General features: G+C 45.8%; 2 protein-coding genes across 5 annotated transcripts; both read left to right on the top strand.

Moving 5' to 3' along the window:
- Positions 1-1,946: 1,946 nt before the first annotated feature.
- On the top strand, positions 1,947-8,598 carry dpagt1 (dolichyl-phosphate (UDP-N-acetylglucosamine) N-acetylglucosaminephosphotransferase 1 (GlcNAc-1-P transferase)). Of its 2 annotated transcripts, XM_080013815.1 has the most exons (10): positions 1,947-2,000; positions 2,372-2,637; positions 4,121-4,241; positions 4,351-4,564; positions 4,899-5,045; positions 5,159-5,243; positions 5,454-5,642; positions 5,788-5,875; positions 7,409-7,564; positions 7,672-8,598. In XM_080013815.1, the coding sequence occupies exons 2-10, from the start codon at positions 2,483-2,485 to the stop codon at positions 7,735-7,737; spliced, it is 1,221 nt and encodes a 406-aa protein (XP_079869941.1). In that variant the 5' UTR covers positions 1,947-2,000; positions 2,372-2,482; the 3' UTR covers positions 7,738-8,598. The 2 variants fall into 2 exon arrangements, with proteins under 2 accessions (XP_079869941.1, XP_079869940.1); XM_080013814.1 differs by lacking the exon at positions 1,947-2,000 and having other exon boundaries at positions 2,162-2,637.
- Positions 8,599-8,952: 354 nt separating this feature from the next.
- On the top strand, positions 8,953-14,403 carry hinfp (histone H4 transcription factor). 3 transcript variants are annotated; one of them, XM_080013813.1, is made up of 11 exons: positions 8,953-9,064; positions 10,499-10,660; positions 10,739-10,965; positions 11,399-11,510; positions 11,638-11,790; positions 11,940-12,017; positions 12,143-12,263; positions 12,345-12,483; positions 12,588-12,712; positions 12,853-14,173; positions 14,303-14,403. In XM_080013813.1, exons 2-10 carry the CDS (start codon positions 10,516-10,518, stop codon positions 13,235-13,237), a joined length of 1,485 nt encoding a protein of 494 aa, XP_079869939.1. In that variant the 5' UTR covers positions 8,953-9,064; positions 10,499-10,515; the 3' UTR covers positions 13,238-14,173; positions 14,303-14,403. The 3 variants fall into 3 exon arrangements, with proteins under 3 accessions (XP_079869939.1, XP_079869937.1, XP_079869938.1); XM_080013811.1 differs by having other exon boundaries at positions 10,499-10,965; XM_080013812.1 differs by lacking the exon at positions 8,953-9,064 and adding an exon at positions 9,170-9,186 and having other exon boundaries at positions 10,499-10,965.
- Positions 14,404-27,140: the final 12,737 nt, after the last annotated feature.

Raw genomic sequence — 27,140 nt, 5'->3', positions numbered from 1 at the left:
GCGTGCTGCCCGGCCGGAGACCGCCCCGGTCAGGGAGAGAGCGGAGGGAGCGCCGGGGCTCCTGCTGTGCGACTGGCTGTGCACGTCACATGTTTTATAAAACGCAGCGCGAGTTACAGTTTTCCAAGTTTCCTTTAAACACAGCAAGTTGTCCGTCTAGGTGTCCCACTCGTAAGTGGCTGGAGGGGAATGGGTTCCAAGTGAAGAAGCTTGGACTTATATAACTTTGGATGATGATGTCATCCGAAGCGCCCCGCTCCTGAAACTAATGAAATGACGACAGTTGGTTTTCACTCATTTCTGCTCCAAATATAGATCAATACTGATCAAAATCAAACAACAAACATCCCGGTTCTAACGAGGCCTCAACCGTTTCTGTTTGTACTGCTGTTGTTGTGTTTCAGATCATTTTAGCCCGAAAAACGCCAAAAAGATTAAAAATTAAAAAATGCCAAGCAATAAGAATAGGGATCCAGCCCAGGATCAGCATCAGGGGCAGCCCTACATCTGTAGTATAAGAACAGTAGTATAATAATAACAGTAGTACCATAACAGTAGTATAATAACAGTAGTATAAAAATAGCAGTAGTACAATAATAGTAATATAATAATAACAGTAGTACGATAATAGTAGTATAATAACAGTAGTATAATAAATTGTATAATAACAGTAGTACAGTATAATAACAGTAGTATGATAACAGTAGTATAATAATAATAGTAGTATAAATAACAGAAGTATAATAGTAGTATTATAGTAGTATAATAATAATAGTAGTATAATAATAGCAGTATAATATAACAGTAGTATAATAACAGTAGTATAATAATAATAGTAGTATAATAATAGTAGTATAATAATAATGGTAGTATAATAATAATAGTAGTATAATAATAATAGTAGTATAATAATAATAGTAGTATAATAACCGTAGTGTAATAATAACAGTATAATTACAACAGTTGTAGTACAATAGTGACAGTATAATATAATAGTAGCACAATAATAACAGCAGTATAATAATAGTAGTATAATAACAGTAGTATAATAATAGTAGTATAATAACAATAGTAGTACAAGAACAGTAGTATAATAATAGCAATATGATAATACAGTGGTATAATAATAGAAGTATAATAATAATAGTACAATAACAGTAGTATTATAATAGCAGTATAATAATAACAGTAGTATAATAATGGTAGTATAATAATAGCAGTATAATAATAATAATAGTAGTATAATAATAATAATAGTATAATAATTATAATAGTAGTATAATAATAATAGTCGTATAATAACAGTAGTATAATAACATATACAGTACATAATTGTCGTACAAACAGTGTAATAATGAAACAACTCACCGTGGTGCAGGAATCGGCCGAGTCTGCCGCCGGACCGGAGGCTCTGCAGCGCGCAGCCGCATCCATGTCGCCGTGCGCGGCGCACTGCGCGGAGAGCGGCGCGGTTCCCGAGGAGTCGGGTCCACCTCGCACGGCGACAACCAACAGAACCCGGAACCGCAGCTTGAACCACCCACACGGGCACCGACACCGCGCGCCAGCGACCTCCGGCCTCCAGGCGGCGCCGCGCACTTTAAGCAGCGGCCGGGGTGGGTTCGTCTCTGTTTGGGAGATTCGGCCTTTTACGATGGAGTCAGGGGGGGAGGGGGCAAAAAAAAAGAGTCGTTCTTTTTTCCGACTCGTCGTTCGTTCGGTTGAGTCGGTGTGGGGAGTCGGGGGGGTGGTGTCAGGGGGAGGGCGGGGGGCGGGGGTGGGGGTGGGGTGGGGGGCTTTATCTTATCTCTTTTTATCAACTCCGGACTCGAGTCTCGAGTCTTTTTTTTCCTCCTCCCGGAGTGAGTCCGGACTCCCGAATCGTCTCTAACACTCGCATTCGCCGGAAGCCGCTCGGTTCGCGAGTCCCGCGTCATCACGTTGGGAACACACGGGCAGCGGAACGTTTGAGGGACGCGTCGATCGAACGCGGATCCAACGTAAACATTTCCCTCCGCGATAAAACACCGTCCGGTGCGCGGCGAACGACGTTCGGTCATTTCGCCGGCGAAGGTGGAGGCGAGCGACGGCGAGTGCGCCACCGTTTCTACCAGCGAGGGGGGAGGAGGGGGGGCGTGGCTTCCGGTGTCACGTTGTTTTTCTTCCGCCGCGTGGGAGTCGCGCAGCAGAGGGGGCTAGCCGCTAGCCGCTAGCGTGGGGGTGATGTGTCACAGCGCCAGCCGCAATGCGAGACGTTTGTCGGCCCTGCGCGGCGATTGCACCGTGTGCGCGCTAACGCGGTGATCCCCGATTTGTTGTTGTTGGGTTTTTGTTTTGTTGACACCAGAGCTTATGTATCCATCGCCCAAAGGTTTACCTCGTCGGGGTTGACGACTCCTCGCCAGCGGCCCGCCCGACGCTCCCGTCCGGCCGCTCGGTCGGTCCGTCCGACCGACCTTCGCCCCCCACCCCCCGGGGCAACATGTCCGCGGTGCCGGTGTCGCCGCTGATCATCAACGGGCTGATGTCGGCGCTGGGCTGCTTGGCCACGGCGAAGCTCATCCCGGCTTTCAAGGAGCATTTCATCGCGGCCCGGCTGTACGGGGTGGACCTGAACAAGACGTCTCGGCAGCACGTGTGAGTCCACGGGACTTGGAACAACTTCCAGATGTTTATCATGTCTCCGGTTGAACCAGTTCACTGGACCTTAAAGAGGAGCAAATGAAAGGACATAAACTGCAGCAATAACACGTGTAAGAACAACAGGGGGGACATTTACAAGCAATAGATATAAGAAGGTGCATATACAATCAGTATCGAAGTCATATTGCACGGATGAGCGGAGCAGATTTGCAGCAAAATAAACAAAGAAAAGCAAAGAAAGCTGGTCCGTCCCGAGGGCAACACCCACATGTGTGTGCTCGCTACCAGCGCACTTGCCAGGGTGGGTGACACGGGGAAACAACGGGAAAGCAATGGAAGTGATCCCACGGCAAGAGCAGCTAATGGATCACTGATGCTCTGCAGGGAAATAAATATCAGCAATGTTTAACACGCTTTATAACCCAAATATTCAAATACACACTGATTAAATATTCACAGCTACATGGTTACTCTAAAAAATACCTGGTACTTTCCAACCGACGACCAGCCGCCTCGAAGCCAGCCGGGAAGCAGGTCTGAAATGCATAAAAACAAATGTCACGCACATACAAACCCGACAGTATTAAAACACTTCACTATACCTCACTTCACAGCCTTAAGCCGACCAGTTAGTCCTGCACGCTCATCTTCCCTGCACGCCAGCATAGGAGGAGGCAGTGTGCACCTTTCTCACTCCACCCGCCTGAACCAATAGTCGCCACCGGCGTTCGTCCTGCAGGTATCCCTGTATCTGCAAACCTCACTTCTAGTTGGTGCACTTCCCCGTTTTTACACGCTGACACCTGCCACAAATACATAATATGCTAAATGTGTCAACGCACAGGGTTAATAAAGAATGTATGACAGGATAAGTGGCATTGTGGTTGTTGGTATAAATATAGTTGAGAGGTTCCTACTGTCCAGTCACTTTTCTGGCCCCAGGAAATACCTCTTCATATTTGCTGTAAAATGAGTAAAATGTTTATTCCAAAAGGCTTCAGTTATATATGTAGGTGTTTTTTTTAATAATATGAACACAAAAGTATGGGTCTTAAAAATTACGTTTTAATTTTCACCACTGTTTTTGGTGCACACGTTACTTTTTGCCATGTCCCCATGTGCAAATTATCAAGTTCTCCCAAGAAATATTTTCCATAAAATACTCAATATGACCTCACATTTATAGACCAAGTTAAGATCTCTCTAATCTTACACATAATTTTAATAGAAACTGTAGTTATTTTTTATTATTTTTATGATTTAGTGCGTCTCTGAAATCATTTTCCAACTTCGGGATATTTCTTTACCGTTAAATAAATATTTATATTGTAATATTGATGTGGATAACGACAAATGGGTGGACAATGTTATCACTAAATTATGTCTAAAGTCTAAATGATTACAATGTCATTGCAACTGTATTTTGTGTGTTTAAAATTATGTTTATTTCTCTACTTCACTGTTTTTCCCCTTTTAGTCCTGAGTCCCAGGGGGTCATCAGTGGGACGGTGTTCCTCATCATCCTCTTCTGCTTCATCCCAGTGCCTTTCCTCAGCTGCTTTGTAGGAGAACAATGCACGGGCTTCCCTCACAACGAGGTGTGTGTGTGTGGGTGTGCATGTGTGTGTGTGTGTGTGTGACGATTTAAAGACGTTAGCCTTCTAGTTCGTAAAATGCCTTAACTTCCAACTTTGGCTTTGTTTCCAGTTTGTCCAGCTGATTGGCGCTCTGTTGGCCATCTGCTGCATGATCTTCCTGGGTTTTGCGGACGATGTGTTGAACCTGCGTTGGAGACACAAGCTCCTCCTTCCCACCATCGCTTCCCTGCCGCTACTAATGGTCTATTTCACCAACTTTGGCAACACCGTCATCGCGGTGCCCAAACCTCTCAGAGTCCTGCTCGGGCTGAACCTGGATCTGGGTAGGTCACCCAGTTATTTGTCATATCGGGAATTACAAGTTTGAACTTGTAAATAGAAAGTGGTAAATGACAGTTTTCCCAATATAACAATGTGGATGTGTTTGGAAGGACCAGGGGAAAGAACTCTGTCTTCATGGGTTAACGGGTACGAGAGTATTTAGGAAGCCTGGTGGGGAAACCAAAAGGAGATTTTTCCAAATTTTGTTCGATGAGGCTTTGTGGATCACTTATTTTGGGCGTTTTGGTTTAGACTTGCCGATGCGTTGCTATTGGTCGTTCGCTACATTGTCGTTCTAAGAACTAATACCAACTCAACTTGTTTCCTTGTCCACAGGTATTCTGTACTATGTTTACATGGGGATGCTCGCGGTATTCTGCACCAACGCCATCAACATCCTGGCCGGCATCAACGGCATCGAGTCGGGACAGGCCCTGTTTATCTCCGCGTCGATCATCGTCTTCAACCTGGTGGAGCTGGGTGGTGCGTGTGCGCGCCAGAAAACCTCGTCGTCACAAAGTGCAAACCAGTCAACTGACGTGTGGTGCAGAGCACACCGTAAAATGTGTTTTGTGTCGTTTGACTTTTCTCAACAGGTGACTACAGGGACGATCACGTTTTCTCCCTCTATTTCATGCTCCCCTTCTTCTTCACCACTTTGGCACTTTTTTATCACAATTGGTGAGTTGAATGAAATGTTTTCGGCAAAAATACCACCGGTAGTGTGTGTGTGTGTGTGTGTGTGTGTGTGTGTGTGTGTGTGTGTGTGTGTGTGTGTGTGTGTGTGTGTGTGTGTGTGTGTGTGTGTGTGTGTGTGTGTGTGTGTGTGTGTGTGTGTGTGCGCGCGCATTGTTGCCGTTGTGTTCGTTCAAATGATGTGTGTCAACGCAGGTACCCCTCCTCTGTGTTTGTGGGAGACACTTTCTGCTACTTTGCCGGGATGACCTTCGCCGTGGTCGGCATCCTGGGGCACTTCAGCAAAACCATGCTGCTCTTCTTCATCCCTCAGGTGCTCAACTTCATCTACTCTCTGCCTCAGCTCTTTCATGTGATTCCCTGTCCCAGGCATCGCCTCCCCAGGTAACCAGCTTCAAATGTCTTCCCCCTGTTCCAGATACGTTGAAATTAGTTCAGCTGTAGCGATGACGTGTTCATTAACAATGCCTGTGTTTTGTTGTTTTTTTTTTTTTTTTTTTTTGTCCGCCAATGTTTACGAAAACTGAAGATTGAACCAAGACACTGGAAAACTGGGAATGAGTTACTCTAAATTCAAAAGGAAAGATCTGTCTAAATTGGGACACCTCATTCTAAAGGTAAAGCCTTGTTGTACTTGATGGAGGTGTGTGTGTGTATGCGGTGGATTTCCTAATGAAATGCATCAATCCCTGTCATAATTAAAAAAAAAAAAAAAAAAATCTTTACAAATGTGATTAAATTGGCATTACAGATAGTAAGTGTTGCTCAGCGCCACCTACTGGTTGAAATCAGTACACAGCTCCAGGGAATACGCTGGGCCCGCCCCAGAAACGACACATCAGTGCAGCCAAAGTGTTTCAGATGCGCTGCCGTGTTAATCTGTGCGGAACGTCACGCCGGGCGTCGGTGTCAAGGAAGCGGCGTGCCGGAAGGCTCCAAAAACCCCTCGCATTTTGTTTTTTTTATGCCTCTGCCTCTTTTATTTTTTTGGAGCGTAGATTCCCACAGAGGTGCATTCAAAAGATACATTTAGTGAAGATATTGAATTACCAAGCCTGCTATGCATCAAGCGCATTATATTTGCTTGATGCATAGCAGGCTTGCTAGGTCATCCATGTTAGGATGACTTTTTCAGCACAACAAATTAAACCTCACTCATGTAAATAAAATATGATCATTCCAGCAGGAAAACAAATCTCACACCAGGGATTAGACTTTAGATTTTACTTCATACTTGGGAGGTTGTTCTGGATTGCCCGTTATATTTCTGTTGCATTTGCGTTGCATTTCAGCCAGGCACCTGGCCGGGCAGCTCGGGTAGTCCCAGGGGTTGGAGTGCCAGCCAAGCTCCGTATGAATCTCTGCAAATTAACAACGAGCGCTAATCTCACAAGCTAATCCCGCTATGGCCGCAAACAAACAGGCTCCGAATGCGAACGAAATGAAAAGCAAAAGGGTTGAAAACAAAAACCAAAGCAAAGATTTGCTTCAGTCATTAAAGGTCGAGGTTCTCCTGATGAATATGGGGGATGGTAGCTCAGGCGGTAGAGCTTGTGGTCTAGTGATCTAAAGGTTGCTGGTTTGATCCCAGGCTCCTCCTGCTAGCATGCTGTAGTGTCCTTGAGCAAGACACTTAACCCCTAATTGCTCCTGATGGCTGCGTCCGTCGGTGTTTGAACAATTGTAAGTCGCTTTGGATAAAAGCGTCTGCTAAATGAAATGTAATGTAATGAATCGGGAGAGTGGGGCCTTCGTTTTCTGCGCCGCGGACGGAATGAACACGCACGCAGCATGAACTGACCCATCTACCAAACGATGCGGCGCCTGGGTGAGCGGGTGTCGCTTCCGGCGCGGCCCGGGGGGGGGGGCGGTGAGATGGTGCTTCTAGCGGAGCTGCTAAAAGTATGAATCCCCCCCCTCCTTTGCATTTTTCAAAATGTGCCGAGGAAGGCATAAATTACTCTTAAAACTCAGGACTTCCTTATATTATAGATGGATCTCTTATTGCTGCCCTTTTCACATACCCCTCTCAACACAATTAAAGTGAACCCCAAACCTTTTATCTAAGTAGTCCGCTGCTTCTCGCCGTGCAATGAATTAAACATACCGTAACGATATTAATTATTAATGCAGTATTTGATTTCCGACAGGGGACGGAGCTAGTGAGGCTGCTCGAAGTGCGACGGGGTCATGAAGGCGACGACGAGTTCATTGAGTGCAACAACATGACGTTAATTAATCTGGTGTTAAAAGTGTACGGCCCCATTCATGAGCGGAACCTCACTGTCGTCATGCTGCTCATACAGGTGCAAACACACACACGCACGCACACACACACGCGCAAACATGGACGCACAAAATGAGCTCGTGAGAGGGATTGTGCTGCGGGTTCTAACTTCTCCGTGTCACCCAGGTCCTGGGAAGCGCCGCGGCGTTCTTCATCCGTTATCACCTCGTGCGTCTTTTCTACGACGTGTAGGCGACGACCTCGGGACGCCGGACAGAAGATTTTGGAACCAACGATGGAGATCTTACGGAATCGCTTTCGCCTTTTTGAATGCAGATTCCGTCACCCGGCGGTCACATTTCTGCCTCATATCACTTTACGCGGACTAGAAGAGATTTAGACTGAAACTTGGCTTTGATAAAAACATCTTCATGTGATGATATGTGCAGCTGTATTATACTGTAAATGGCCCGTTGGGGGTCTGCTGTGAAAACATTGTGTACTTTTCTTCAGCTCTGGTTATCCAACAATGTAAACAGGTGACTGAAGAGTGGAGCCTTTTAACCGTAGAGACGCAGCGTTGCCTTGTTTGAACGTGTATCAAAACCCTGTATCGGTGACCGTCCCCCTGAGCAGCACCCTGAAGATGTGCATGACGTCGGGTCACCGTTTCTGGTCCAAATATTCAAAATGAGCATAACTTATTCAGTCTCGAATGTTGACCGTCTCATTACGAGAAAAAAGTTAAAAGCTTTGCATCGTTATTTAGCCTCAAGACGAATCTTTTACTTTCATTTTGGTAGACTTACATTTGAATGGAGGTTAAGTTTCAATAGGGAAGCAATAGCGCTTTGGGGAGAGCCTGGTCATTTTAATCCATGGAAATTATCGGCAAACCATATATTTTTATGAAAAGTGGCGACTTAAAAGAAATTTGTATTTTTATTTTCAGTTTTTGCTAGCGTCAAAGTGATGTCAACTTTTTGACACTGGAATATGAAGCTTTTTTGCTAAGAATGTAACTGTACAATTGTGATGTTTCACTGTATCAAAGTGATTGTCCATTTAAGAGAGAAGCTTTTTTTTTTTTTTTTTTTTTTTAATGTAATTTAAATAAAAACAAATAATATAACTGCTGAACGTGTATTGGTCTCGTCTTGTTTTCTTTCGAATAACCGTTCAGCGCCAACGGAACGACCGGAGGCGGTCACGGTTTCGTGGGGGGAGGCATTTCGACGGTGCGCGGTCACGAGCCACGGGAGGGCGGCTGCGATTGGCCGCGACGGCCCCGCGAGCGTTGCTCGGCTCGTTTGGGCGCAAGTTTGCGTCAATTCCGAGACGGTAAGTGACGCAGATTTCGCCCAGAAAGCTTGGTTACATGGCATTGTGTTGTATAATGTCACATAATGTCATGTAATGTCATATAGAACCGCGTTCTGTTCTATTCCGTTCCATTCACCCAGGGGTCGATGATGTGCTCCATCGTGGGTGGAGGGAACTAGAAGTGGTGTCGCTGCGACGTGTTGTGGTGTCAAGTCTGTTCGAGTGGCTTCGTTGTTCTCCTCCCGGTTCTTATAACGTTCGTTGTTTTTTGGGTTTTTTTTTCTCCAAACTTTTCAGAGTTTTGTTGCGTTTTGCTTCATTTTCCATCCATCCCACCGCCGTTGCCACGACGGGTTTGATCTTCTGTATCATTTAATTGTGTGTACTCTATTTTCATCTCCATTTTCGTCTTTATTATTATTATTATTGTTGTTGTTGTTGTTGTTGTAATCATCAAGTGGGTTTTATCTTCCATCTTATTTTATAAATTTACTATGGCACTCTATCCCTGTTTTTATCTTCTTCTTCTTCTTCTTCTTATTATTATTATTATTATCAAGTGGGTTTTATCTTCCATCTTATTTTATACATTTACTATGGCACTCTATCCCTGTTTTTATCTTATTATTGTTATTATTATTATTATTATTATTATTATTATTATTATCATCATCATCAAGTGGGTTTTATCTTATTTCTAATTTTACATTAATTATGGCACTCTATCCCAGTTTTTATCTCATTATTATTATTATTATTATTATTATCATCAAGTGGGTTTTATCTTCCATCTTTTTTTACATTAACTTTTGCACACACCCCTATTACTGACGAAGAGGACTTTATACCAAAGAGAGGTTGTGTACTATTGGTCAGGTGACATTCACAACACTGTGACCCTCAACCATCTCCCTGGATGTTACCCCCAAACATTGATTTAACAGTCAAACTCCAGGTCCCAGACACAATCCTACTATGCCATAAAACAAATACACAACACTCTTTTAAGCCCCCCTTAGGGTTATACTTATCTCCAAAAATGGTGAAGTGAGGATGGAATGTGGTCTGGTTTTTTCTATACTACAATTGACGTTTTTTAGAAAGAACAGTCTCTTCAGATAAACTCTGAGAGAGTCATTAAAACCCAGAGACAATTACTTTTAAAAACTACGTAACATACAAAAAGCTATTGTCCCATTTAAAACATGTAAAACATCTTTCAAATAGTTGGTCATTCAAATAGGTCATGTGCTTTTTTCTCTCACAGTGGGTTTTATCTTCCATCTTATTATACACGAACTATGGCACTCTATCCCTGTTTTTTATCTTGTTTTTATTATTATTATCAAGGGAGTTTTATCTTCCATCTTATTTTACATTAAATATGGCACTCTATCCCTGTTTTTTAATCTTATTAATATTATTATTATTAAGGGGGTTTTATCTTCCATCTTATTTTACATTAATTATGGCACTCTATCCCTGTTTTTATCTTGTTTTTATTGTTTTTATCAAGTGGGTTTTATCTTCCATCTTATTTTATACATTTACTATGGTACTCTATCCCTGTTTTTATCTTCATCCTATGTCTGTTAATGTGAAACACTCTGAGCTGCATTTCTTGTATGAAAGGTGGTGTAAAAATAAGGTTCATTGCTATCATTATTAATATTATTATTCATTTGAATAGCTCTGACTTGAAGGGAGATGCCACCGAACAAACGGATTGAGAAAAAACCTCCACTTGAACTGGAATGTGAATGGGGTGCCTGTCAGGAGTCTTTCAGCCGGATGGAGAACTTCTGCAGGCACATGGAGGGTCACCTGTCGGAGGACGTGGAAGAGTCTGACGGTAAGCGAACGACCCGCTCGTGTGTGTCAATGGAGCCTTGGAGTGACGCTGAACCGGAGTGTTTTCTCCGATCCACAGTGGAGCAGAGCTGTCTGTGGAGAGACTGCGGGTTCTGCTCCGTGGAAGGTCCAGACGAGCTGCGGCGCCATGTCTTCTTTCACTGCTACCACACGAAGCTGAAGCAGTTGGGCCAGCAGGTGCTCCTCGGACACCCGAGCGTCGGCACCTGCTCGATCGGCGATCAGAACCGCAACATCATCCCCGAAATCCCGGACAACTTCGCCTGTCTGTGGGATGAGTGTGAGGTAAATGTGGGTTGAGAGTATGGGCGGTGCGGCTCTGGGGGCGCGGTGGCTCAGTGGTTTGCACTGTTGCCTCGCGGCAAGAAGGTTCCGGGTTCAAACACGACCAGGGCCTGTCGGTCTGTATGGATTTTGCATGTTCTCCCCGTGCCAGGTTTCCACTCCTGCTGAGGACCTAGACCAAGGCATCGGCCAAAAAGCTGTAGTTGGGCTCCTAAATAGCATTGGTATAATGCAAAGGCCACATTTCCCCCGCAGTGGGGAAATGTGGCCTCTGCATTTTACAGACCCAAGTGATTCTTGACAGAAAATCAAGTTGAAGTTGATTAAGGAACTTCTGCCTTTTTTTTGGTCACATTGTGTTATTTACTGTGTGCATAAATCATAATAGTGTTTTAGAAATGTTTACCAACATCTCTGTGTTTGTGTTTTGCAGCAACCGCCCTATGAAAACCCTGAATGGTTCTATCGCCATGTGGAGTTGCACAGCCTTTGCATCGATTTACCGGCAGGAGATGGTGAATGCTTGGTGTGCTGTGGCTGGAAAGGTATTACGTCTGAGCATAAGTACCATAGAATCTATTTTTGTTGCTAAGAGCTGCTCCAAAGGAATCTCAAGATATTTAACCAGAGGTTATTTTTTTTAAATCTACCCTATGCCCCCGTGTTCTCCAGATTGCGAAGCGAGCGTCAAAGGCCGCCCCAAGCTGCGGGAGCACCTGCGTAGCCACACCCAGGAGAAGGTGGTGGCGTGTCCGGAATGTGGGGGGATGTATGCCAATAACACAAAGTTCTTTGACCACATCAAGCGACAGAGCGCGATGGAAGGTGAAGTTCTAGCGAACGGCACGGAACGGCAATGGGAACAATGCCGCTGTTGTTGTTCTTTCTACCTTTTTTTTTTTTTTTTTTTTTTTATATAGTTTGAGACCTAAAAACCTTTGTGTTCTTCATCGATGTGTGTTTGTGCACCGTAGGTCAGAGGTTCCAATGTTCCCACTGTTCCAAGCGTTTTGCAACCGAAAGGCTCCTGAGGGACCACATGAGGACACATGGTGAGTCCCTTCACCTCCTCTCAGGTGCTGCTGCTGCTGCTGCTGCGGAATTCCACGTGGCGATGTCTTGGTGTTAAAAGATGATTTTTCGCCGTTCTATGTCTAATTCTTCCCTCCCTTGGTAGTGAACCACTATAAGTGCCCCTTATGTGACATGACCTGCACCTCGCCCTCCTCGCTGCGCAACCACATCAAGTTCCGCCACAGCAACGAAAAGCCGTACAGCTGCGAATACTGCGAGTACAGGTACGACGCCGTGTGAATCCCGCCGCCGGCAGAAAAAAGCTTTTTCCCCGACACTGTGCCGCTCTGTTTCGCTTTCCGCAGCTGCAAGAACCTGATCGACCTGCGCAAGCACCTGGACACCCACAGCAGCGAGTCGGCGTACCGCTGCGACGTCGCCGCGTGCTGCTTTAGCTCTCGCACCCTCCGCACCATGAAGATTCACCACAAAAAGGAACACGAGGTGGGGCTGTCATGCGGTCGTATGATTCATAATGTCTGTGAGGCGGGCAGTTGAATGGAGTTTGCCGATTCTGAGATGTGCTCGTTCCTCATTGGCCTGTTCAGGGTGAGTTCGTCGCCCGCTACAAGTGCCACGTGTGTGATCAGTGCTTCACGAGAGGCAGCAACCTCACTGTACACCTGCGCAAAAAGCACCAGTTCAAGTGGCCGTCTGGGCATCCCAGATTCCGGTAAACACGACACTGATGTGTTAAACATGGTGTGAAACAGTGATTCCAGTGATGGTAAAATATTATTATACAGATATTTTGGAAACATCGTCCGAGCCTCGTGTGGAACTGACGATCCGTTTCCCTCCCTGCTTCGTCAGGTACAAGGAGCACGAGGACGGCTTCATGCGCCTCCAGCTCATCCGCTACGAGAGCGTGGAGCTGACGGAGCAGCTGATGAGGGAGAAGCACGACCGGCCGGGGGAGGAGGGGGAGGACGGGGACTCGGCCCCGGCGGACGGCCTCGGACTCGGCCGGGAGGGGGAAGCGGCGGCCCCCGAGGAGATGCAGGTGGAGTTGCGAGGGGTCCTGCTGGAGGAAGAGCACAAGGCCATCCAGCCGGCGCAGCACCCGGGCGGCGCGCTGGGGGAGCAGGACGAGGGGCTGTTCTACGTTCTGACCGGGGGCTTGTCCCAGGACGGGGAGGACTCCATCATGCTGCAGATGCAGGACACGGCCAAGCAGCTGGGAATGCACGTGGTATGACGCCGCGGCACTGGAAAAAATGTGCGTCGCCGGGCTCTCTTGCACTGTCTGAGCCCTCCGTGAGGGCCTGGAGAGAGAGCCTGCGGTTGTTGTATTTTTTTTATTTTTATTTTTTTACATATTTATTTTTTTGGAATCAGGATTCACTGCGAATTTGAAGGGCTTGTTTTGTTTTTTTGTTATTTTTTTTATCACACATGTCGACGGTACTCTCGTGTTTTTAGCGTGAACTTTATTTATTGTGCATTTAAACCTTTGAAAATATCATGAAGATGTATTCTGCAAATCAATGTAATGTGTTGTATGATGTTGGTTAATACTGGCACAAGGAGGCCATGTCTGCTTCCGTTACCAAGGCTGGATACTTTGCTCTGCGGGCGATTTTATTGTTTTGTCAGGGTGGAACGCTGCAAATAATAGAAGTTTTACTGTGTAGCCCGGCACGTCAATGTCGTTTAATTCATTATTGTTTTGTCGAAACATGACATGAGTTGAGTCTTTGAGGTGGAAAAAGAAAATACAAGACACCCTTTCAAATCACGGTGTGATGTCTCAAGTGGTATTACCTGTGTTTAGAGGATTAGCAGCTAGAGCTTAGTGTAAGCGGCGCCGCTACTCCGCTTCCTCGTTCTCCCTAAATCCCCGCTCAGTAGGAAAACAAATGCACAGCCACTCCATGCTACGGCGTCATGTCTCCTCCCTCCGCTGATCGCGCCTTCGCAAGCGAGATGCACGGGACCCCGGAGACGGTAGCGCGTCCGCTGCCCGCGGGTCTGGCGTATGAAGAGTAGAGCGATCGGCGAGCTCTTCGGGGAGCATGCTGGATGCCACGGACGGCGGCCACCATGAGACTGGATGCACTGCTCCTGTTGCTGGGCTCACTGCACGGGGCGTTCGCCTGGCTGTCCTGGCCCACGCCGGAAGTGGAAAGCAGCGGTACGTTGACGATCACGGGTATCGCAAAAACAAAAAAAAACGAGAATATCTGTGGTTTGCGGTTCCGCCTCAGAACTTCTAAACCTGAGCGTAGTGTCAGTGCTTTGTGACGGAAGCCCCGTGTCTTAGGTGAGAGGGAGCCCTCGGAGGACACCTACTGGTCCGGGACGGCCCCTCTTTGCTACGGAGGCTGTAAGGGACGGCACCAGGAGCTGAAGACGGATCGCTGTGGAAACTCCAGCTGCTGCTGGCTCGGCGTCAAGTCCCTCTGCAGAGGTAAAACTTGCACGGACCGTCCGTGACGGATATCCGATCAGATCGTTTGGTAGATTGTCATGCCTTTGTGTCGGTGTTTTTCGGCAGTACACTGTGGGGAGCCGGATGTGGACTATAACGGCGGCGTGTACGGCAACGACCGGGGGGTCGGCTCTGTGGTGAGGTACACCTGCCGTGCCGGGTTCCTGCTCTTAGGCGACCCCACCCGAGTCTGCCAGCCCAACGGGCTCTGGACCCCCAAACCCACCTGCCACCGTGAGTGACGACGCGCCCGATGCGGCAGCTTCCCAGTCGTGAAACCATCCGTTGATTTGCATTGAGGAAGCTTTCTCCCCTCTCTCTGTGCCCCCTGTAGGGATGTGTCAGCGGGGGCGCCTCGAGATCAACGAGAGGGAGTTGAACGGGACGTGCTCCTCCAGCTGCGCCTCCAAGGGCTACTCCGGCCCCCCCAAGCAGGGCTGCTCGCACATCAGCAACTGCAGGAAGAAGGAGACGGGCTGGAAGCGCTTCTTCGCCCGCTGCGCGCCCTGCATCTGCGACTGCGCTCTGTCTTGTGGTGAGTCCTGACTCATGGAATGTGAGTGCTGTGGTGCAGCGACGTAAATCCACTTTGCAGTGGTCGATGATCGCAGGAGGAAACTGCACCTTCATGGATTTTTTTTGTTTTGTGATCGTATCATTTGTCATAACATGCCGAAAAGACACTAAGAATTGTCTGTTGTCTTGTCTTTTTTTTTATTTTTTATTTTTTATTTACTTTCAGCATCTGCCGGCTGAAATTGGACGAAGAACCATTGCTTTGACTGCAGAGTAAACGGTCAAACTTCCCTTAAAGCAAAATTCAGTGACTTTGCAATGTACCACCTCGTCATTAACTATGTGGACTCAATTTTGTTGTTCTCTGTGTGTTGAACTGACTCCAAATAACCTTTTTCTCCCACAATGTCGTATGAGAGTAACTGTTTATTGATTATAGGACTTTGGCTGAGCCATAATACGCCGAGCAAAGTAGGGGAATAAGCACTCTCATGAGAACATCTCTTCAGTCCCCAGTCCCATTGTGGATGTTTGGATGTGGCTCAGACATTGAAGAAAAAGAAAAGCACCAATCGCACGTAGTTGCCACAATTCCTAACGAATGCATTTGTGACGGTGTAACCTGATGCGATGAGAATAGCGACGCGGTCGTGTTGGTGAGATGGCGAGATGGTGAAGTGATTAGTGGCTCCTCCCCTTCCTGCGCTTACCCTTAAAACCTTAATCTCATTAGCTGCACAAGGTGGGATGCATTTGGTCGGCATGGAGGTTTTTCCTCGGTCTAGGCCCCCTCCGGAGCCCGCGGGTCCGCTGGCTGGGATGGATGGGCGCGGAGAGAAATAATTCAGAGTACGGCTTTTTAAAGCTTTAAGTTGATTTTATAACAGCCGGGTACTCAGGTCCAGGTGGTCGCAACAAGGTGCACCGGGGAAGCACAAAGAGTTGGTGGCATGAGCAGAAACGTACTGTATACGGCCTGAGCATGAAGGCGTGCTTAAAGAATTATATAGTTATTTCAATGCTGCGTTCTGTTCGTGGTGGATAAGGCCGAGTCTCCTTGAGAACCCCGCGGCCTGGAACGTTCATATCTGTTCAAGGCCGTTTTTTAACATGGCGGCTGCACGACTTTTGCAAAACACGGGAGACAGGCGTTGCCAACTAGGTCAAAAGTAACTTGCTCACAAGTAAGACTTTATACAAAGGTCATTTGAAGAGTTCCTGCAAAGGTCCGTTGAAGATATCGCCCTCGTCAGGGAGCTCCGACAGGGGTCGGCACATAGAGCAGTTCTCCATGTCAATATCGTGTACATTTGACAAAATAACACGTTGACATGAGACATATTTTTTTCAGCGTATTTATTACCTGATTATTTGTTTGCTTTACAGTCGGACTTCCATCCGTACCGTCAAACTTCAAACAAACCAATGAGTAGAATGGGGATGGCCAGGCATGCCTTCATTACTCTTCCATCTCGCCTTCCACTCCTGCTTGTGTATCGTCTTCTTTGTCCGTAGCCGTTTTGAAATATGAATGGAGTGCTGCATTCATTATGTCGTCTTGTCATTCTTGTCAGTGGTCAAATTGTGTGTCATACATTAATAAATGTTTATTTTATTATATGTTTTAAGTATTTATTTAGCTGTGACAAGACCTCATTTTTATTATTTTACTCTTATTTGTTCAAATTAATATCTCATTATGTACCCCATATAGAAATCACGTAATAATAGCCACAGGATGATAAAGAAAAACAACTTATTATTATTATTTTATTTTTTTTTCCAGCTGTTTTCACACATTATGGTGTAAATCGGAATATTTGAAGTCATCAATCAGTGTTCGGTATTGACGGAAGTGTAATTCTCCGGGGGGAAAGTTGCATTACGTAGTGCGACAATAGAACTGAAATCATTCAGATTTTGACATGAAATCTAGAGACCGAGGCAGGTTTTCATCCTAAATCGATCCACAAACAGAACAGAAATGTGTGAACAACCGACTTAATTTGACTTCACCGACACGGCAACATTCATTCACAAAAAATTAAGGAGATGAGATTTAGAGTAAGACGCTTTATGACATCATCATACTATTTACTATAAATGTGCAGGTTCTGATTCAGAATGTACTTTGGACCGTGTGCGGTGTAGACTCTGTAGTGGTTAGAGACTACAAAATATATGTTTACGTGTATATGTACCTTCTTACCTGATAGATGTCTGTGAATCTGTTCTATTGATATTTTATCTAATTGTTATTTTTGTAAATGAAGACATTGTATTCCCATATAACCCCGTGTTAGATGCAGAGTGTGGTCCGCCTTATATTGCTGTATTCGAGGAAGCTGTAAGATACAAAATATGCGAGTCCATGATAGTTTCATATCCTCGGAACGAATCTGAAAAATAGTATCCTGAAAAGTGTAAATAATCATGTAAAAACGTTGACCGTTTTCCGGTTTCGTGGAATCGTAGCCTATTGGAGAACTCGGACACGAAAAATAACCATTAACCCGCAGGAAGTCGTCACAACGTCGAGTCGACCCGACTGTGGGAAAGAGTGATGCGTTTATGTACTAGGAACGTGTCAGAAAACTAGAACCCATTACTCACAGAAAGACGTCAACATTTTTTGCATTTCATGGAAACGTAATTTATAGGAAATTTAATCCACAGAAGGCGTCACCACTAAAACGACATGACTTGGCTTCCCTTCATAAACCTCCGTTAATACATCACTATTTCCCCACACGAGACCAAACGTGACTTGAGATCTATTTACACAAACAATAAGGTGAGTAAGAGCAATGACAAGGTTTGGTTTAGAGGCAAAAATAACTTGATGTGTGTTTCTGCTTGGACTGATTTGCAGGGCTTATGTGCGGCATGTTTATTTACTTTCTATACTTATGTATTTCTGTGATTCCCTGTGATCTTTGACCCCATTTCTCTAAAAAACTGATATTCTACACGATTTATAGAAAAGAAAACACAGAATATAATATTTTCACCGCCTCATATTGGAAACATCAAAAATATATATATTTTTAAAAGAAGTGCATTTCTTTTTTAGCAGTAAACACATTTTCTTTCTGCTAGGATGTAGCAACTGATCCAAGCTCAACTTAACAAAGCGAAACAAAAGCGCCGTGATAAAGACAGCGTGTACGTTATGCGGCATTCCAGGACCCATAGAACAGCTCCGTGGACTCATTGATACGACTCCAGTTGTACTTCAGGAGCATTCTGCTGCAAGGCCCCACATGGTGGTGAAGCAGGACTCAACCCACATATAAATCGTTCTTAACGAAAGAACCATCCGGATCACCACGTGAACGCAAGGCGTGATCGTACTTGAAGTCCGGCCGTGTCTCCTGGAGTCTCCTCAGGGCTCCTCAGGTAGGACTGCCCCCTCTGCCACTTCGCCAGGGTAGGACTCGGGCGCGGAGCCAGGAAGGCCGCACCCGACGACACGAGACGGGCTTTTTGTTTTTCATAATGTCTCCTTTTTACACACGGCATTCATAATGCACACGTACAACATTAAAACAGACAGACTAAGCTCTCGTTGCAACATCAAAATTGCAAGCCTTTATTAGTAGGCCATAATAATAAGCACAGTTATACATATTTATGACATGTTGTGACATTTTCTCGTAGTTGACGGAATGCTGTCGTGCTGCGGGATCATTTTGTTGTTGTGGCAGAAGGAAAGAACAGGGAAACACTCGTTGAGACGTTTGCCTCCATTGGAATGCATTGAAGCTCAGTGAGAAGCTGCAGCAGAGCGGGATGTTTCCCAGCAGTGACGCGTTCATCAGCTTGTGTACGAACAGTTAGAAACGAAGGGAACTGACATTTTAATAAGGCCGCGGGTGGAAAGATAGCGGACCTTATCCTTTAAACCACGTAGTCCCATGCACCACAATGCAGGAAATTATAAAAGAAAAACATTCAAACCATCCTGGTACCTGCCGTGATGTAACAGAAGAGTCGATGAAATGTTGATAATATGACAAATTGCTTGGTCCAAAGTGCTCATGTGTCAACTCCTAATTTGAAAAAAAAAAAAAGATGAATTTTAAGCCTTTATATTTAGGTCCCAAAGTGATTTCTTATGGGTGATGTAAGGCAAGAAGGCCCGCTTGAACGCGAGTAACCCCTTTGTTTTACCGAAAATAACCCGAGCACTGCAGCATCAGCACCACGCAGCATCAGCACCAGCAGCTGCCCCTTTAAAGGGACAGTCCACCCCGAGCGTCCCGTGTTTACATCCAGAGCTTCATGCCTGGACCGACATCCCAATCAATAAACTGTCGTTTTAAAAATGCGTGGAGCGTGATTGTACTGCTTTCTGACATTGACGCGTTTATTCCGTAAAGTGTTGCTCAGTGGAAAGAGCCGCCTTTCCGATAAGAGATGGAAGGTTCACATCCGGAACACTGTCGTTTTTCTGCAAGGATGCATCATCAAATCAAATAACTTGACACTGCAAAAGATAAAGTGACACATAAAGTGATCCTGTCGAACCTTTAATGTGCATCTCAACCAAGCGGTGAATTCAAGTCTGGAAACAGCAGCAGATCCTTCATGTCAGACACCTTGAAGACGTCATACAGTGTCATGCCAGTGGTCATAGGCAACAAAGCCGAGCTGCTTCTGTGTCGAGAGGACTCTGCACATTCCACAGACCACAGGCAGCCATGCAAAGGGCAGAACGATTGCAGCAGCATGCTATCATTCGGACGTGCTGGTCCACCTCTACAAAAAAAAAACCAACGCAATCTAGACTCTTGGACCTTCCCCTATTTGGCTTCGTTCTTGACCTCTCAGTCTGCAGTTCTTGGCTGCTTTACAAGAGAGACTGCAAAACAGTCAAAGAGAAACTGGTATGCCACTAAAGAGGATGGAAGGCCTCCAAAATCCTCCAAAGAACTCCATACACTAAGACCTCCAAAAACCTCCATGAGAGCAGTCATTACACTGTATTATGTAATATATTCTTGAAAAAACTACGTTGACATTTATTTTGCAATAGGCCTTTATAACGACCCTTCCCTGTGTTTCAAACATAGTTTTAAATATATTACCAAATATAACCATATTTTTATCATCATCATCATCATCATCATCATCATCATCATCATCATCATCATCATCTTCATAATCATTATTATTATTGTCATTATTTATTATTATTATTATTTATTTATTATTATTATTATTATTATTATTAATAATCATAAAAACAATATAAATATCATCATAAACATCATCATGATTATCATCTTCATTATTATTATTATTATTTCTTTTTTAATTTTTTATTATCAGTATAATCCTCATCATCATCATCATCTTCGTTATTATCATTATTATTATTATTATTATTATTATCAATATCGTCAACATTGTCATCTTCATTGTTATTATTATCATTATTATTATCATCTTCATTATTATTGGTATCATTATCATTATCATTATTTTTTATTATTATCATCATCATCATCATTTTCATTGTTATTATTTTCATCATCATCCTCGCCAAATAAACTGATCCCCATCTCCTTGAGCTCTCCAGAGCAGCAACGCCCTAAATCGCAGCCCGGTGCGCGTCTGTGTGCGTCCCACACACACGCGCGGCCCGACGGTCCCCACTGCAGCACGCGGACCGTGGAGATGAGGATCCGGACCGCAGACAGGATGAATGAATGAATTTCAACCGAATGAAATAAAGATAAAATAAGGAGAAAACAAGGGAATAGATATTAAAAAGAGAGAGAGAGAGAGAGAGAGAGAGATGTCACGCACGGCGTCCTGCTGCTGATCCCCGGATCCCAGACGCGGTCGTCGGGCGTCGGATCCGCGCTGGATGGGGGCGATGCGCCGCGCCCCGAGGGATGCTGAGGACCACACCGCGCGCCCCGCCGGAGCACGGCGGATTTCCGCAGAATAACAGCCGGTTTATGTGTATTATTGGGGACCTTGTGATGCGGACGGATCGTGTCATTTCACCCGCGGGGATCCACTGAGCGCCGGTGCTCTTGCAGGGAGAGGGAAGAGAGGGTGTCTGGGTCCCCTGATCCGTTCAACACACCACAAGTAGGTTGTATATGCACGTATGTTCATGGGAGCATGTGTGTGTGTGTGTGTGTGTGTGTGTGTGTGTGTGTGTGCGCGACTCTGTGTTTGCCCCATTCCTATTCTGGGGACATTTATTTTTGTCCAACTGATGTTTTATTGTCCCCACCGGTGTTCATCTAATGTAATCACCTCAAATATGTGACGTCATATGAAGTGCAAGAGGGGGTCGGGGTGGCTCCATGTTGTGTTTACGGAGGGATATCGGCTCCATCCGTGGACGGCACCGTCTATGACACGGCTATTACCAGCGCAGATCTCTCTTTCTATTTGTACAGGGGCCTCCTCTGGTCGTCGTATGTAATCACCTCTGAGCTCTTACTCTGACGGCATCCAATCACGTGGCCTTGCCTTGGGGGCAGTGCACGAGAGAACATGGTGGCCTTCGTGCGAGCGGGAGGCCGTTTAAGTCGGCCGGCGTACGGCAGGCCTCGCCGTCAGGCAGCCGGGTAATGGGCATCTTCATAAGGCAGCGTGATCAATAGAGGATGTCGTCGGGTTCCATTCAAGGCCTTCCATTCCGTATGCGTGGCGCGCCACGCCAGGGGTGCGGGGGGGTGGTGGCGCAGGCCGCCGGGTTGCCGCTGCACCTTGATTTGCGGCACCGGCGGGATCGTTCGGGTCGTCAGCGCCATCGTGCAGAGGGGCGCTTGCGGCTCTTTGCGTTTGACGCCGGGGTTTAAGTTTGCTCTTGCTCTGGCGAGTTGCACAACCTGCATTCCACTTTGGCACCTTCCGGTTTATTTAACTTGATTTCACTTAGCGAGTGAGGGAGGGAGCGAGCGAGGCCAAGTGCCCGGGCACGATGAAACATTCAAACCCTCCTATCGTGTCGAAATTATTATTAGTATTTTTTAAATGGCGATTTCGGACCCAATGACTGCAAGGTTCGCGCCTCATCGCCGTGGGAACTAAAGCATGAAAAGTGTGCGAATCGGGAGGATGCTCAGCGCCGCGGTCCGTCCTGTGACCCTTCACCCCAGACAACAAGACGGGGAAACGGTGTGAAACAGAGGAAGAGGGAGGTCCGTGTCGAACACACTGTGACTGCTAACGACTTCAGGAGCAGATTGTGGAGAATTTTTTGGGATAACTGGACAACTTTGATACTATGATATTAAAGCTGTTATACGACAATTAGATAATCGGTATTAAATAAATGCAGTCTTAGTTTGTGCGATTTTTCTTCCGGTTCTCCGTGTTTGTTCAAAGAAATGAACAATATCTGACACATATCGATTATATTTAGTTAGTACTCAAAGCCCTGATGGATTAGATCAGATTCGATCCATTGTATTGTCATTGGTTTTATGCAATTCCTTGCATACAACTGAACAAAATGCAGTTTTAGGTGCAACATAAAACGATACAAGACAGTAAAGTACACATGGAGGTGGAGGTGATATCAAAAATAATATACAATAAGAAAATATATATCTTATATATAAAAAGCTGGTATACATATTATTTCCTATACATAGTATATAGTAAACAGTATGGCATATCACAGTTTATTAGGAGCACTATACTAATACTGGGCGGGGCCTCCATTTGCTCTCAAAACAGCCTCAGTTTCTTCATGGCTTCATGCTGTTGGCACCACATTGTGACCCTACGTCTGTGTGCCTCAGCAGGAATGGAGATTGATCAGACCAGGCTACGTTTGTCCAATCTTCAACTGTCCAGTTTTGGGAGCCTGTGCCCACTGCAGCCTCAGCTTTCTGTTCTTCCGACACAAGTGGAACCCGACGTGGTTCTGCCGTTGTAGTCCATCCGCCTCAAGGTCCCACGTGTTGTGTTGACATGTTGTTGTGTTCACCACATTGTCCAGAGCGGTCGTCTGAGTGACCGTAGCTGTAAAAGTTAAACAGCTATAAACTTTGTTCGGACTAACCGTTAGAGGAATATAAAATTCTTATAACAGTAGCCTTTCTGTCGGCTCCAATCGGTCTGACCGCTCGCCGTTGACCTCTCTCATCAACAAGGCGTTTCTGTCTACGGAACTGCCGCTCACTGGATGTTTTTTGTTTTTCTCACTATTCTGAGTAAACTCTGTGCGTGGTATATCCCAGGAGATCAGCAGTAAAAGAAACACTCAAACCAGCCCGCCTGGCACCAACAATCACACCACGGTGGAAAACACTGACGTCACATTGTTTCCTGTTCTGATGGTTGATGTGAACATTACCTGAAGCTGCTGACCCCGATCTGCAGGATGTGATGCATTGCACTGCTGCCACATGATTGGCTGATTGGATAACTGCAATGAATAAGTAGGTGTACAGGTGTCCCTAATAAAGTGCTCAGTGTGTGTGTGTGTGTGTATATATATATATATATATATGAAGTGAACTATGTGCAATATAATTTGCAAAAAGCAGCAGTCTATTGGGCTGTGGATGCAAAGTGGCCTTAATGTAACATGACCTGTAGCAGCAACGTCATAGTGTCCATAATGGAAAACAGTCCACAGTGTCTGAACAGTTGTTATGATGTACGGGAGTGGAAGCAGTGTTCATATTCCTCCTAGTTGAGAATATTGCTGACTTGTAGGCTGGGGATCAACGTGGCCGTCTCGTATTCTGATGCTTTTCCTGCAGAGCTGAGGGGAGGCTTGACGGCCCGGAACGGCACTCTCTCACCGAGAGATTCTTTTCGGTTGCTCAAAGCTGCCCTTTTCCAGCGGCTTCATCCTGACAAGGTTATTACCGAGCGCAGCTGCAAGACCAAGCGCTGCCGGAGAGCTTTCTATGCGGTCGCTTTTAGATTGGGCGGGTATTTGTCATTATTAGCGGTTCTCGCTCCGCTGCCTAATAACTAGTACTGATACAGATGCATTGACAGGTGTAGTATTAGAAATAAGGTTTATCGGGGTCATTTCCTGTGCATTGACACTAGAAACACGGCCCAGACATAACGGAGCTGATGGAGGAGCCCGGGGAGAGCGGACTGACGTCAGACTGGAACGTGAGGATGAAGCTTCTCTGAATCAGCGCCATAACGGAGCTGTGACACGGAAACCAGAAACCAGAAACCAGAACCAGAACCATGCGGCCCGCTCAAAAACACCCGGAATCTCATTTCCCACATCCAGCCGGTTCATTACCCAATCTGTAATCAGATCACGTCCCGCACCTCGCTTCCAGAGGGATGTGTGCAATCTGCCTCATATCGTTCCTGCAACCGCCTCGGTGTCGCTGGAGCAACACTTTTCAAATGGAACCACGTGACAACCTTCAGGATTATAAGATATAAATAAAGCAGCCTATTTCATGCCCACGTGTCAAACGTAGTTGTAAACCTTATATGACCGGACGTCAAGCATTAATAGCCAAAGCAGTGACAAAAATACTAACCAGTCAAAAATATGAGATATAAAACAAGACTCATATTATACTTCAATAAATAAGTATGTTGAGAGAAATATTGTGTATTGTTTTACATTTTGAGACTGGAAACCGGAATATATCAAATATATACGTAATATATATATATAAAGATATTAAGATAAAATATTATATAAAAATATTAATATTATATATAGCATTGTATACATGTATAAAGTATATGTCTCTTATATATCTATTTATAAGGAGTGGGAATTTTTGGGAATCTCACGTTTCGATTTAAAATCGATTCTTGATTCGATTCGATCATTTTCCCATTTGACTACAGTAGACAGTGCAATAAAATCCCAATCCCCCCAAAAACGAAGAAAATATAACACACACAATCAAAAAATGTAAACCTTGAATAAATTGGATTTACATATACTTCACCCTTAATTATGAAAATAACAGTTATTACAAGCGTGTCAAAATATGCTTCACAGTATATTCTCAGGTTTCTAGGGCGTGAAGCCTCTTTCACACACGCTGCAGATGAAGAGTCGACTGTGTGTTGGTTCTGAGCATCTCATGAACATGTGGCCGGCAGTTTAGTCCTCATTTTGAAAACAGCAATGCAGCCTGGAATGGACGGCAGCATTTCAACCCCCCCCCCCCCCCCCCCCCAATATTTGATAAAACTGGTCACGGCATTTTTCATCTGCAATTCTTAAGCAACTTCAAATGGACAAATGAAATTAAGAAGGACGTGTGTTTATCTCCTGTGCGCTGCGATCACATCAAACACAAACTGTGGTTCGTTTCGCAGCAGAGTGCCGGCGTGAAATGTGGACTGTGGAGCGTCCCTGGCGCTGGAGGGGAAACGAAACCGAATGCCGCTTGTACACCAAAATGAGCGGGTATTCCCGGGTTTTTTTAAACGCGGGTATACCCGCTAAAAATAGGCCAGGGGCGCTGTTCCCATTGCCGGAGTGGAGGAGTACGCCTTTGTTTTGTGTTTGTTTTTCGCCGTGTCACGTTCGGCGTGGCGAACACCCCGGAGAAAGGCGCGTGTCAATTAGGGGGGGTAGACCCGGGTGTCCTGTTCACATCAGAGTCGATCGGAGCCGGAGCCAGAGCTGGTCAAAGCCCATGTCTACTGCGGGGTAATTTGACCCGGGACTCAAACCCGGGTGTAACCTTTCCCAATGATGACAAACGCCGGATTAGCCGCCTTAGCGCTATTACTGGGTTTTTGGCGCGGTGGGAAAGGGGTATCGCTGGACCTCCACCGTGTGGGGGCGGGGGCATTTTCGGGTGTTTGTCGGAGTGGGAAAGGGTGCTTCTTCGTGTCCTCCTCAGCTCTGGTGTGGGCTGATTAGTGTGCAGACATGGGATCCACCTCTTCTCACTTGGGGAGAGGGGAGAGCAGCACAGGCGGCAGGAACGCACTATTCCATCTTGTAGTGCACATGTAGCACATCAGTCTTTAACCTGTGGTACGGCAGCTCACGTTGTCGCTGTTTCCACCCCGAACGTATGTTTTTCGATGGCACCGCAGTGGAAGAGTCCAGTGACTGGCCGGACCCTCCCCAACGGTCGTGCCCCAGAGGGCAGCTTCAGAGCCGGCTGAGTGGCCGGGCCGGTCGTAAGCACCAAAAAGCACTTCACGCGTGCGGAGCGACGACCATGTGGGCAGCGCGATGGTCAACCATCACCAGATCGGTGGTGGTGAGCCGCCATTGCTCTGCGCCGGTCTGAAGCGACAAATTAAAAGCTCGCACCTCTGTGGTTTTCATGCATCGCTCTAGCTTGTGGAAGGCAAGACTCAGGCTGCCGGTGATAGAGTGAGCAGTGACGGTGACAAATCACCGAGTTGCTCTTGATGTCCACTCATCGGCTGTAGGCGTTACTCTCGTGGCTTCCTTGACCGCCTCCCTGACCCTTTCCTCTGTACCGTCCCCTGGCAGAGCTGAGGCAGTAAAGAACGTCAGTAAAGAATCGACGGGATGGTATGCCACTGTACGTCTGGGCTCCATTTTGAGAATCACGCGCCGAAAGCCTCCATCACCAACGATGCTGCAAGGGCGCAGATCTTTTGAAGTGAAACAGACTTTGGACCGAGGTCAGAGTTAGCTTGAATTTTTGAGAAGTGGTGCGGGGTTCATGGGACGACGGGAACATTGGCTACGGATCGTTCCGTGTCCTTGGTCGCTGGGCAGTGGAGTGCGAGGTGAGCCTGCATGTTTGGAGTATTTGCAAATACTTTGTTTTACATAGCTTGCATACGGTGGAGGTCTGTTCATTGGCGATGGGGCAGGTTGCATTTGATTTTCCTCTGCCATGGTGGCCTACTACTCCCCTGCTTGTCCGTCGCGTCAACGTGTTCTCTTGGCGTAGGTAAGGCTCACGTTTCTGTGACCACTAATGACCTGTCCACACTGCGCCGTCTGTAGGTTTTATGCGAGCCAGCCATTTACATTCCGAGGAGAACATGAAGACACGTTATCAAAATTTGAAAATCGATTTGGAATCTTAGACAGAATCGCAATTCTTTTATTATAATTCGATATATTTTATTTTTGATTATTGTAAATTATATACTTTTTTTTCTCATTCGACTGTAGATTATTTCTACTGTTATACATATCCTTTACTTCTCATTTCACTGCACATTGCATAAT

This window comes from Zeus faber (genome assembly GCF_960531495.2).
Source record: "Zeus faber genome assembly, chromosome: 14".
Lineage (NCBI taxonomy): Eukaryota > Metazoa > Chordata > Actinopteri > Zeiformes > Zeidae > Zeus > Zeus faber.
This window is presented reverse-complemented; position numbering and strand designations above follow the sequence as displayed.